Source organism: Salmo salar, chromosome ssa02 (genome assembly GCF_905237065.1).
Source record: "Salmo salar chromosome ssa02, Ssal_v3.1, whole genome shotgun sequence".
Classification (NCBI taxonomy): Eukaryota; Metazoa; Chordata; class Actinopteri; order Salmoniformes; family Salmonidae; genus Salmo; species Salmo salar.
The window spans coordinates 15993685-16006671 of NC_059443.1; the positions used below are offsets into that span (position 1 = coordinate 15993685).

A 12987-nucleotide genomic window follows, 5' to 3' on the forward strand; every position below is an offset into this window, starting at 1 on the left:
TCAAACTTTGTGGCAACCATTTGAGGGCCTTCCCTTTCTTGTTTCAGCATGACATTGTCCCTGTGCACAAAGTGAGGTCCATACAGAAATGTTTTGAGATTGGTGTGGAAGAAGTTGACTGGCCTGCACAGGGCACCTGACCTCAACCCCATCGAACACCTTTGGGATGAATTGGAACGCCGACTGCGAGCCAGGCCTAACCTCACTAATGCCTTTGTGGCTGAATGGAAACAAGTCCCTGCACCAATGTTCCAACATCTAGTGGAAAGCCTAACAAGGAGAGTAGAGGCTGTTATAGCAACAAAGGGGGACCAACTCCATATTAATGCCCATGCTTTTGGAATAAGATGTTCGACAAGCAAGTGTCCACATACTTTTGGTCATGTAGTGTATCACTGACCTCTCCTTGTTTCGATGTGATTTGGGAATTTAGCCTACTGCTCTGCAAACGTGCTGCGATGAGATTGGCCACTGGATGGCGCTATTGCCGACTAACCTCTTTGTTTTTCCCATCCCTCCCTGTCTCCTGTTCATTCAGCATATATATATATTTTTATATATATATATATATATATATATATATATATATATATATATAGGTTTTCATCCATGATGGCGGAAGATAGCGAGTCCGCAGCCAGTCAGCAGAGCCTGGAGCTGGACGACCAGGACACCTGCGGAATAGATGGCGATAACGAGGAGGAGAATGAACACATGCAAGGGTGAGGCTCGGCTTCACCAACCAGACACAAAACGCAGCAGTCCGGGGCAGCACGCGTCCACGCTCCGGTGGCTCAGTCCTGTGTAGGGGGTGGATGAGTTTCTTTGGATAATGAGCTCGCGCATACATCTAACGTTAGTGTTTTTACGACCAAGGACCATATATGCCCTGTTCGTCAATTCTATCACATAATGTTTTTATGTGATGATGGCCCTCTGTCGTCTGAGTAGCAAGTGTATTGTAATTCTGCTGGCTAGTGGATGTCATGGCAATGTAGCCATATAAATGAAAGCTAGCTTAGTAGCTTTTCATTTGAATGAATGAGACTCAGCGTGCTAGGCGTTGTGTAGTTATTGCAAGCTAACTGGCCAGCTAGCTAAATTGCCAGTTTAGCATGTGAGTAGCCTGTAGGGTTGACTTGTTTGCATTTAAAGCAATTGTCAATGGAATGGCATAAACTAAATGGATATTTATCTAACTAAATGGCTTATTTTGTTTTATACTGCTGGCGCATTTGCTAGCTAACAGCAGCGCATATCCTTGGCTGTCCCTCTCTGACGTTACAGCAGCAGGCTAGACGTAAAACGGTATGTAAACTAACGTTGTTAGGCAGAGTGATTGCTACTCTGCTCCGGTTACACCCACTGAGGTATACCAACTATAGCCTACAGCGGTACTCGTGGATTTATACATGTCCGGCAACTCAAATGGGGTATGCATAATCTGGCCCCATTTTAGCCTGACTTTAATTATTCAGCATGACAATAGTACCAGCTAACCTTTACTCCAGAGCAGAGATGTAGCCAGCAAGCTATCAAATCTGTGTGTGTGTGTGTGTGTGTGTGTGTGTGTGTGTGTGTAGGAGTCCGGGGGGAGACTTGGGGGCTAAGAAGAAGAAGAAGAAACAGAAGAGAAAGAAAGAGAAGCCAAGCTCTGGAGGGGCCAAGTCAGACTCTGCCTCAGACTCACAGGAGATAAAGGTGAATAACCGCTCTCTCTCTCCCCCTCTTGCTCTGGCCCAATCCCAAATCAAGCCCTATGCACTTGTGGAGATCTGACTGGATTTGACAGGTTTAAGCAATATGGTAATAGCGCCACCTTGTCCTGAGAGAGGCTAAGTGGAAGTTGCACCATATTTCATATACCAATCAAATCCTCAGATCTCCACAAGTGCATAGGTTGTAAGGGGTCCATTTGGGATTTTGCCCCTTTCTCCTCTCTCTCTCTCTCTCTCTCTCTCTCTCTCTCTCTCTCTCTCTCTCTCTCTCTCTCTCTCTCTCTCTCTCTCTCTCTCTCTGAGTGTGTGTGTTCTAACCTTCTCACCTGTGTGTAGAACCCAGGGCTGCCCATGCAGAAGCTGCAGGACATCCAGAGAGCCATGGAGTTGCTGTCCTGCCAGGGACCAGCTAAGAGCATCGACGAGGCCACCAAACACAAGTACCAGTTCTGGGACACACAGCCAGTACCTAAACTCAGTGAGTAGGGACACACAGCCAGTACCTAAACTCAGTGAGTAGGGACACACAGCCAGTACCTAAACTCAGTGAGTAGGGGGACACAGCCAGTACCTAAACTCAGTGAGTAGGGACACACAGCCAGTACCTAAACTCAGTGAGTAGGGACACACAGCCAGTACCTAAACTCAGTGAGTAGGGACACACAGCCAGTACCTAAACTCAGTGAGTAGGGACACACAGCCAGTACCTAAACTCAGTGAGTAGGGACACACAGCCAGTACCTAAACTCAGTGAGTAGGGACACACAGCCAGTACCTAAACTCAGTGAGTAGGGACACACAGCCAGTACCTAAACTCAGTGAGTAGGGACACACAGCCAGTACCTAAACTCAATGAGTAGGGACACACAGCCAGTACCTAAACTCAGTGAGTAGGGACACACAGCCAGTACCTAAACTCAGTGAGTAGGGACACACAGCCAGTACCTAAACTCAGTGAGTAGGGACACACAGCCAGTACCTAAACTCAGTGAGTAGGGACACACAGCCAGTACCTAAACTCAGTGAGTAGGGACACACAGCCAGTACCTAAACTCAGTGAGTAGGGACACACAGCCAGTACCTAAACTCAGTGAGTAGGGACACACAGCCAGTACCTAAACTCAGTGAGTAGGGACACACAGCCAGTACCTAAACTCAGTGAGTAGGGACACACAGCCAGTACCTAAACTCAGTGAGTAGGGACACACAGCCAGTACCTAAACTCAGTGAGTAGGGACACACAGCCAGTACCTAAACTCAGTGAGTAGGGACACACAGCCAGTACCTAAACTCAGTGAGTAGGGACACACAGCCAGTACCTAAACTCAGTGAGTAGGGACACACAGCCAGTACCTAAACTCAGTGAGTAGGGACACACAGCCAGTACCTAAACTCAGTGAGTAGGGACACACAGCCAGTACCTAAACTCAGTGAGTAGGGACACACAGCCAGTACCTAAACTCAATGAGTAGGGACACACAGCCAGTACCTAAACTCAGTGAGTAGGGACACACACAGTGAGTGAGACATACACACTCGATCACGCACTTTTACTAAACTACACATACAGGGCCTATAGAATGTCTACACCCCCTTAGATTTTTTCACATTTTGTTACAAATTGGGATTAAAATTGATTTATTAGTGATTTTCTTGTCTATGATCTACGCTAAATACTCAGTGGAAGAATGTTTTAAAATATAGATGTATTCATATAAATGTACATTTTAGTCATTTAACAGATGCTTTTATCCAGAGTGACTTACAGTTAGTGCATTCATCTTAAGATAGTTGGGTGGGACAACCACATATCACAGTCATAGCTACTTTCAGGAAAAATGTACTTACTATCAGCTTAGTCAGAGCTAGTAAGGAGGCATTTATTTTTGGACTGGGCTGAGGGGGAGCTGCCCTCCCGTGGGGTGGAGGGACAAGAGACCAGACGTGGCAGAACGGAGTGCTCGGGTTGGGGTACAGGATTTGAGCCTAGCCTAACGGCAAGGAGAGGTAGTTCCTTTTGCTGCTCCGTAGACAAGTACCATGGTCTTGTAGTGGATGCGAGCTTCGACTGGAAGCCAGTGGAGTGTGCGGGGTGACATGGGAGAACTTGGGAATGTTGAACACCAGGCGGGCTGATAAAATTAAATACTAATATACTTTGATTAGATTAGTATTCAGTCCCCTGAGTCAATACATGTTAGAAACACCTTTGGCAGCCATTTACAGCTGTGAGTCTTCTTGGGTAAGTCTCATAAGAGCTTTGCACATCTGTATTGTGCAATATTTGCCAATTTTATTTTCAACATTCTTCAAGTTCTGTCACGGTGTTGGGGGTCATGGCTAGACAGCAATTTTCAAGTCTTGACATAGTTTTGACCTAAATGTCTTGAAAATCTATCTTGGCCACTCAGGAACATTCACTGTCTTGGTCATTAATGCCAGTGTAGATTTGGCTTTGTGTTGTAGGTTATTGTCCTGCTAAAAGATGAATTCCTTTCCCAGTGTCTGGTGTAAAGCAGGTTTTCCTCTAGGATTTTGCCTGGGCTTAGCTCCCTCCTGAGTTTTTCAGGATGAAAAGAAACGGAAGTCTTTGCCCATGTAAAGTATACCCATACCATGACGCAGACACCACCACCAAAATAAGGAGGCAGTTACTCAGTGTTGTGTTGAATTTGCCCCAAACATTAGACTTTGCATTTAGGCCAAAACATGTGTTCCTTTGCTGTGTTTTTTAGCAGTATTACTTTAGTGCCTTGTTGCATACATATGCATGTTTTGGAATATTTGTATTTTGTATATTTGTATTCTTATTTTCACTCTGTCATTTAGGTCATTATTGTGGAGTTACTACAATGTTGTTGATCCATCCTCAGTTTTCTCCCATCACAGCCATTGAACTCTATAGCTGTTTTAACATCACCAATGGCCTGATTGTGACATCCCTAAGCAGTTTCCTTCCTGTCCTGCAGCTCAGTTAAGGACTGCTGCATCTTTGATGTGTCTGGGTGGTTTAATACATCATCCACAGCATAATTATTAACTTGATCATGCTTAAAGATATATTCAATGTCTGATTTGTTATTGTTACCCATCTATCAATCACTGCCCTTCTTTATGAGGCTTTCAAAAAGTTTGCTGGTCTTTGTAGTTGAATCTGTGCTTGAAATTCAATACTTCACTGAGGGACCTTACAGATGTTTTATGTATGGGGGACAGAGGAAGGAGTAGTCATTCAAAAATCATGTCAACCCCTATTATTTCACACAGAGTGAGTCCATATAACGTATGTGATTTGTTAAGCCACATTTTACTTCTGAACTCATTTAGGCTTGCCTAAACAAGCCTAAAAGTATAAAATGTTTATTCATTTGTAAAAATGTGTAGAATTGAGTATTTTGTATAGATCAATGACCAAAAAAAAGACAAATCTATTTCAAGATCACTTTGTAATGCAAAAAAAGTTCAAGGGGGTGTAAACTTTCTATAGGCCCTGTAAATATGTACAGATATAGTACTCCCACAGATATAGTACTCCCACAATCAGAGAAAAGTTAAACACATTGTTATAGTAAGAAAACACAATGGCTGTATTTCCTCAAGTCCCCTGGTTGTGATTGGCTGGCTGGTTGGTTGTGATTGGCTGGTTGTGTTTTGGCAGATGAGGTTGTAACCAGCCATGGGCCCATCGAGGCTGACAAGGACAACATCAGACAGGAGCCCTACTCTCTACCACAGGGCTTTATGTGGGACACTCTGGACCTCAGCAACGCTGACGTGGTGAGTGTGTATGTTTCTTTGTGTTAAAAAGTTTATATTCATTGCCACCAGACATCAAAGTCGTGCAGTCAGAAGACTTTACTAAGACTCTCGTTTTCTCTCTCAGCTGAAGGAGTTGTACACCTTGTTGAATGAGAACTATGTGGAGGATGATGACAACATGTTTAGATTTGATTACTCACCCAGCTTTCTCAAATGGTAAGTCAAATCCATACTCTACTTAGATTGTTAAACTGTTTGTGTGTTTGGCCTCTGTCTAAACTACTCTGCTTCCTTGTGTCTCTCCTCCTCTCACCCTCTCTCTCCTTCTCCTTTTTCTCTCCTTCTCTTTTTCTCTCTCCTTCTTCTTTCTCTCTCCCCCTCTCTCTCCTTATCTTCTCTTCTTTCTCTCTCCCCCTCTCTCTCCTTATCTTCTCTTCTTTCTCTCTCCCCCTCTCTCTCCTTATCTTCTCTTCTTTCTCTCTCCCCCTCTCTCTCCTTATCTTCTCTTCTTTCTCTCTCCCCTCTCTCTCCTTATCTTCTCCTCTTTCTCTCTCCTTCTCTTCTTTCTTTCTCTCTCTTTCTCTCTCTTTCAGGGCGTTGCGTCCTCCAGGCTGGTTGCCCCAGTGGCATTGTGGGGTGAGGGTTTCCTCCAATAAGAAACTGGTCGGTTTCATCAGTGCCATTCCTGCTGATATCCACATCTACGACACGTGAGTCACACACACACGCCCTAAACACACACGCTCTAATCACACATCAACAACGTCGTGGACAGGTGCATGTGAGTGCTGAACTTGATGCACACATTTTCCTCCCTCCCTCTCTCCAGCTTAAAGAAAATGGTTGAGATCAACTTCCTGTGTGTTCATAAGAAATTACGTTCAAAGCGTGTGGCTCCAGTTCTGATCAGGGAGATCACACGAAGGGTTAACTTGGAGGGTATATTCCAGGCCGCCTACACGGCAGGAGTGGTACTACCCAAACCTGTGTCTACCTGCAGGTACACAGACACAATTCATGAATTTGTCCTAACATAATAAGAATACATAGGCAACTTAAGTTATGCATTCTAACTGTAGTAAGTTGACTGTAACTAGAGTATGTAACAGGAGTGTTGTGTTTTGTGAACAGGTACTGGCATCGTTCTCTGAACCCCAGGAAGCTGGTGGAGGTGAAATTCTCTCACCTGAGCAGAAACATGACGCTGCAGAGAACCATGAAACTGTACAGACTACCAGACGTAAGAACACACACAATGTTACACTTCCACCATCTATCACATCTCTCCTTCACTGAGCAAGACACTTCCCCCAGCTGACGGGGCTAATAAACTTTGCTTTATGGTTACAGGCCTGTGTGATGTTGGTTGTATGTGTATAACTCCCCTTTCTTTCCGGCTCTGTAGAGCACTAAGACCCCTGGCTTGCGAGTGATGGAGAGGCGTGACGTGCGTCAGGTGACGGAGCTGCTGCAGAAACACATGAGACGATTCCAGCTGGCGCCCTCTATGGGCGAGGAGGAGGTGGCACACTGGTTCCTCCCTCAGGACAACATCATAGACACATTTGTAGTGGAGGTAGGGGTCTGTCTTTTTGTCTGTTCAATTAGATAATTAGATGGATATACTGAACAAAAATATAAACGCAATATATAAAGTGTTTGTCCCATTTTTCATTTGCTGAAATTTAAAAATCACAGAAATCTTCCATACTCACAAAAAGCGTATTTCTCTCATATTGTGCCCAACTTGTCTACATCCCTGTTAGAGAGCATTTCTCCTTTGCCAAGATAATCCATCCACCTAACAGGTGTAGCATATCAAGAAGCTGATTAAACGGCATGATCAATACACTGGTGCACCTTGTGCTGGGGACAATATAAGGCCACTCTAAAAGGTGCAGTTTTGTCACATAACACAAGGCCACAGATGTCTCAAGTTTTGAGGGAGTGTGCAATTGGCATGATGACTGCAGGAATGTCCACCAGAGCTGTTGCCAGATAATTTAATGTTAATTTCTCTACCATAAGCCACCACCAACGTTGTTTTATAGAATTCGGCCTCACGACCGCAGACCACGTGTAACCACGCCAGCCCAGGACCTCCACATCCGGCTTCTTCACCTCAGGGATCGTCTGAGACCAGCCACACGGACAGTTGATGAAACTGAGGAATATTTCTGTCTGTAATAAAGCCCTTTTGTGGGGAAAAACTCTGATTGGCTGGCTCTGGCTTTCCAGTGGGTGGGCCTATGGCTGCGCCCCTGCCCAATCATGTGAAATCCATAGATTAGGGCCTAAGGAATTTATTTCAATTGACTGATTTCCTTATATGCACTGTAACTCAGTAAAATTGTTGCATGTTGCATTTATATTTTTGTTCAATATAATTCGATACTGACATCTGAGTACTTTTAATTTGCTATTCTGTGTTTACCCTCAGGGTGCCGGTGGTGTGTTGACAGACTTCACTAGTTTCTACACCCTGCCCTCCACAGTGATGCACCATCCACAGCACAGAAGTCTAAAGGCTGCTTACTCCTTCTACAGCGTTCACACACACACTCCACTACTGGACCTGATGAATGACACTCTCATACTGGCCAAACTGGTACTGCACACACACACACTCTTTCCAACATAAATACAAAGGTTCAACACAACTACGATCACGTCCATCTAAATGGTGTGTGTTTGTGTGTCCCACAGAAAGGCTTTGATGTGTTTAATGCTCTGGACCTGATGGAGAACAAGGTGTTTCTGGAGAAGCTCAAATTTGGCATCGGAGATGGCAACCTGCAGTATTACCTCTTTAACTGGAAATGTCCCCCCATGGACCCCGACATGGTGAGGCGTGTGTGTGTGTGTGTGTGTGTGTGTGTGTGTGTGTGTGTGTGTGTGTGTGTGTCAACAAGGTGGGGTGTATTCCTGGGTGTGCTGTGAAAATAGTGAAAGGATTTCATAATGGGAAATCAGTCAATAATTCAAATTATGTTTCTATCTCTGTCGCTCTGTTTCAGGTTGGCCTTGTTCTTCAATAACTAGTCTGTCTGTGACTGCTACACACTCAGAGGTCAAAGGTCTTCTTTGACCCCTAACATCGCGCTACCTGGACACACAGGTAGCCCCAAACTAGAAGAAGACAATGACAACAATCAACCAATCAAAGTGATCGGGAGGTGTGCATCACTTTGAGCATCTCTCCTGGATCATTTTTATCATGGAGAACATTCTCTCTGCTCACCCGGAACTCATAACTCTTTTTAACCATCAACATCCTGAATGTGAAGTCATGCTCTGCCTGAGACAGACTCTTGTACAGTACACACACACTACATGAAGAGAAGGAAGACTTGCATCCAAAGTGTTTTTCTTGTTTAATTCAAAAAGGTGCATTGGTAACTGTGTTTGTTGGACAGTGCAGAAATGTAGTAACCTGTACATTTAATGCCAGAACATATTTATTCCTGTAGTGTGGGAGAGGAAAGATTCAACTAGCGTAGATGTTATTGACTTTGGTGTTCCTATGAACGGTTAGAAGGGGAGGGGATTCTAGGGATTTTTGAGGAAGAAGGTATTTGAAGCACAAATCATAAGTTCTTAACTGAGTGAAAGGCTCCTTAACAACCCTAGGTGCATTTTATATATCGATTATTTCTGTTTTGTGTATTTAGGTTTTTCAATATCTGAGTGTTTGAGAAACATAAAATGCAGGATGGGAATTTTATTATTTTACAACTGTTATAGTTTTTATTTTTTTGTGTGTGTTTGTGCAGCTAACAGCATATATTATTTTAAAAAGGTCCCAATGTTTTTTCCCGGGCACAATTCTGATATTTAGGATTGTGCTTATATGTTGTGTGTTCTGTCACCATTCCTCCCATGTCTGTCAGTATTTGTTAAAGCCCCTTAAAAATCAAATCGACATCTTCACCTATAAATAAAGGTATTGGGTTGGAGTATCAGGTAGCTCCTTGTGTATGATCCAGCACATGAAGGAACCTGTGATGAGAGAAAACAGCTGTTCTGTTTGCTGATGTCGTCATGGTTACTACAGTTAGATATACAAGTGTCCCTGTCAATGAGAAACTGAGTTAGTTGATTGTGTACATGGGGGAAAATGTTTTTTTTGTTTACATGGGGAAAATACAATGTACCAAACATTAGGAACACATTCCTAATATTGAGTTGCAGCCCCTTTCACCCTCAGAACAGCCTCAATCGTCGGGACATGGACTCTACAAGGTGTCAAAAGCGGTCCACAGGGATGCTGGCCCATGTTGACTCCAATGCTTCCCACAGTTGTCAAGTTGGCTGGATGTCCTTTGGGTAGGGGACCATTCTTGATACACAGGGGAAACTGTTGAGAGTGAAAACCCAGCAGCGTTGCAGTTCCTGGCACCTACTACCATACCCTGTTCAAAGTTACTTAAATCTTTTGTCTTGCCCATTCACCCTCTGAATGGCACACATACGTAATCCATGTCTCAAGGCTTAAAACTGTCTTTAACCTGTCTCCTCACCATCTACACTGATTGAAGCCGATTTACAAGTTACATCAATAAGGGATCATAGCTTTCACCAAGTCAGTTTGTCATGGAAAGAGCAGATGTATAGTTCTCATTCTTACGCTGCCCTCGTGGGGAGTTACTTGCTTTAAGCATTTCTGAGGTGTGGCTCTGAACGTGGTCTGCATCTGGGGCTGTGCCCAAACCAAGGTAATGGTCAGGCTCCTCTGCTCAGACGTTGCTGATACATGCCAGATCTTACAATGCCTGGATAGGTATTTTGCGTATCAGCTAACCACGTTATAGCAATCTGGTGCCCGGCGGCACGCAACCATTGGTTGATGCATTTAACGTCTGAGCAAGGGAAGACGACCTATGTCAATGGCACAGAACACTGGGCATCCAAATAAAGATGGCTGAAATAGAACTGATCCCCAAAACTGTGAATCTGAGTCATCCATGTGTTTATTAGTCCCAGGGGCACCTTGAGTGTTGGGTCTGTTGTGGATGTATACTTCAACTTGTTTGAATTTGAGCATGAGACAGTTTTTGATACAATGCAGATACCCCTAGTGAGAGCACCCAAAGTCCTTGCCTTATTTAAGATGTTTTTTTTTTAATATATATAATATCAAAATGTGTAGTTTTGAAATGACACACACCTTTCTCTAACTGAGAAACAGTATTTTTATTGAATTCCTTGGCAGGCTGTAAAAGAAATTAGGAATTAGAACCAGCAGCGTTTAGACAGGACCTCTCATCCAAATACTGAATATGTTTCAAATACTCACGCAAGCTATACCAGCATGATGGAATAAACTCATCTAGACTTTAAAAGATACATCTGAGTGTGCTGTCTAATTTATTTCATTTAAGTCCTCCATGGGATTTTGGGAGTGTTTCCTCCAGATTGTCAGCAGAGACCTCCACCTCCAATCAGCATCCAGGGCTGCCTACACTACCGTTTCATGTCATCTTTTGTACATACATTTCTTCTACTTTTTCTTAGTCTTTGGTTTCTGTATTTTAGAGGGGTTCGGGATAATCTTTTTCATTTTAAGAGGCTGAAGTACGCAGGATGGACATTCTGTAATGTCTGGAGAAATGTCTTCAATTTTCCGTTCTTGGCCTCTTGTCTCCTCTCCCATCTCCATTTGCCCCTCAGCTATTCCCTCTTCCTCTCCTACCTGCCCCTCAACTGTTGCACCTTTTTCACTGGGAGGGCTTGGTATCCAGGCAACCTGCAGAGCAGGCACTCTGGGTACAATGGCTTCCACAGTGTCGGAGAACGTCCCATCCTCGTTCCTGTCCCCTTGTCTGAATCCCAGTGCCAGGACGCATTTCAGCCCCAGCAGTCCCGCCACACTCTCACTGAGACGCGGCACCTGGCATGCCGCCACGCCCTGCGTCCGGCACAGCGCTATCAGGTGGCTCGTCATGTGCGGCGGTTTAACCGACTTGCACACGAGCATCAGCCGGAGCTGGTTCCTCTCCAGAGCCTTGGTGACCTCGTTGATGCCGATGGCCAGCTGCCTCCTAGCGGCTACGTCAGTCCAGCCTTGCTCTCTGGGTTTAACAGGACGTTCCGGTGTTACAGTGTCGAGGGGTATCTGTGGGGGCTCAGCTACCGAGTCATGTCCTGTAGGTGGGTTCTTATTTCTCTTTTTCCCCCACTGTCGAAACCCTTTCACCTCTTTCTTTTCCAGGCCAGTTGCTGACAGTTTGCTCTTCAGAGTGTCCAGGATGAAGTGTACATCATCACTCTGCAGCGGGCTCCATTGCAGTCTGTAGGGGGAGTTCAGGGACGTCTTAGCTGGGATCTGCTTCTTCCGCTCCTTTTTCCACACTTTGCCTGGAGTGGCCATCTTTATCTGGAGTGAAGACAGGAGGAATTCACATGAACTGCTGACTCAACTCCCATATGTTATCACATTTACCAGCAGGGTAGCATATAAATATATTCTATTGCTCTAGTTCTGTGGGGTAGACTCCTTGAATGTTAATTCACAGTAGTGATTGAGGGATGATGCCGGGGTGGGGCTTAAACCCTGTTAGCACAGTACAACCTTTGCCATAAAAACTAACACAAAAAAACAAAAAAGTATCACTGCAGTCTTTGGCTATGAGGGTAGATCATAGAGGTAGATCTGGAATCCGATTACATCGTCAGATAAAGTAAAATAAGGGCTCTGTACTGTGGTCCTCTAACCTGTATGTAAAGGTAGTAAGTTTGCCCTGTAACAATGTTTCCCCCTCAATCACTACTACACATCACTTAGCTGGCTGGCTAACTAGTTATTCAGCGACAGACACATTTCCCAGCATGTCTATAGATATAGCGAGTAGTTTTAACAAGTTAGCAAACAAACCTAAATTTAACATATCGAGCTGACAAACTGCCATAGTTACTTATATACCCACAGTCGTCGGGTTTTTACCTCAATTATAACAATAAAAAAGCAGTTGTAAGTCAGTGCACACAACTAATGTGCTGTGTCCACGGGCGCAGCCATATTGTATGTCTGCGGTTGATGACGTTTCAACATAGCCGCGCCCTTCAAACGCGCATTGAGCTAATCAATTTGGCCGCGAGCAAAGGGCCACCAAACAATCTTCTAATATTATATTGACAATTTACTAAGAAAAACCAAAAAGCCAATTAATAACACTTGCTACAAACCATATGACCCATGCTACCAAGCCTTCAGTCTCCTGAATCAGACTCTCAGAAGCACAAACTTCTGAATCAGAAGAACCACAAACTGCTGAAATCAAACTGAGTGGAGTCCAGCTGAGCTCCAGTAGGATGGTGCCTACCATCTCTCATCCTCCATCAATCACTGTTTCTACATCCAAATTACAAAATATATTTTGTTTTACCTAACACTGCCTCCAAATGCTAAACATGCCACAAATTCAATCCATGTGAATTGTCCCTATATTAGAATATTCATTGAGCTACACAATCAGTTTTATACAGTATGATTTGGTCATGAAACGCGAAA

General features: G+C 44.2%; 2 protein-coding genes across 6 annotated transcripts; one reads left to right on the forward strand and one right to left on the reverse strand.

The window, feature by feature from the left end:
- Nucleotides 1–532: 532 nt before the first annotated feature.
- On the forward strand, nucleotides 533–10823 carry LOC106591256 (glycylpeptide N-tetradecanoyltransferase 2). Of its 4 annotated transcripts, none has more exons than XM_045698451.1 (12): nucleotides 533–722; nucleotides 1584–1701; nucleotides 2055–2196; nucleotides 5377–5495; nucleotides 5602–5693; nucleotides 6071–6187; nucleotides 6307–6477; nucleotides 6609–6717; nucleotides 6883–7053; nucleotides 7918–8085; nucleotides 8184–8321; nucleotides 8495–10823. In XM_045698451.1, exons 1-12 carry the CDS (start codon nucleotides 610–612, stop codon nucleotides 8513–8515), a joined length of 1479 nt encoding a protein of 492 aa, XP_045554407.1. In that variant the 5' UTR covers nucleotides 533–609; the 3' UTR covers nucleotides 8516–10823. The 4 variants fall into 4 exon arrangements, with proteins under 4 accessions (XP_045554407.1, XP_045554410.1, XP_045554415.1 ...); XM_045698459.1 differs by lacking the exon at nucleotides 533–722 and adding an exon at nucleotides 730–1308; XM_045698452.1 differs by lacking the exon at nucleotides 533–722 and adding an exon at nucleotides 1317–1433.
- On the reverse strand, nucleotides 10656–12520 carry LOC106591255 (ribonuclease P protein subunit p38). 2 transcript variants are annotated; one of them, XM_014182470.2, is made up of 2 exons: nucleotides 12421–12520; nucleotides 10656–11853 (listed from the first exon to the last, which is right to left on the reverse strand). In XM_014182470.2, the coding sequence occupies exon 2, from the start codon at nucleotides 11845–11847 to the stop codon at nucleotides 10978–10980; it is 870 nt and encodes a 289-aa protein (XP_014037945.1). In that variant the 5' UTR covers nucleotides 11848–11853; nucleotides 12421–12520; the 3' UTR covers nucleotides 10656–10977. The 2 variants fall into 2 exon arrangements, with proteins under 2 accessions (XP_014037945.1, XP_014042076.1); XM_014186601.2 differs by having other exon boundaries at nucleotides 12352–12498.
- Nucleotides 12521–12987: the final 467 nt, after the last annotated feature.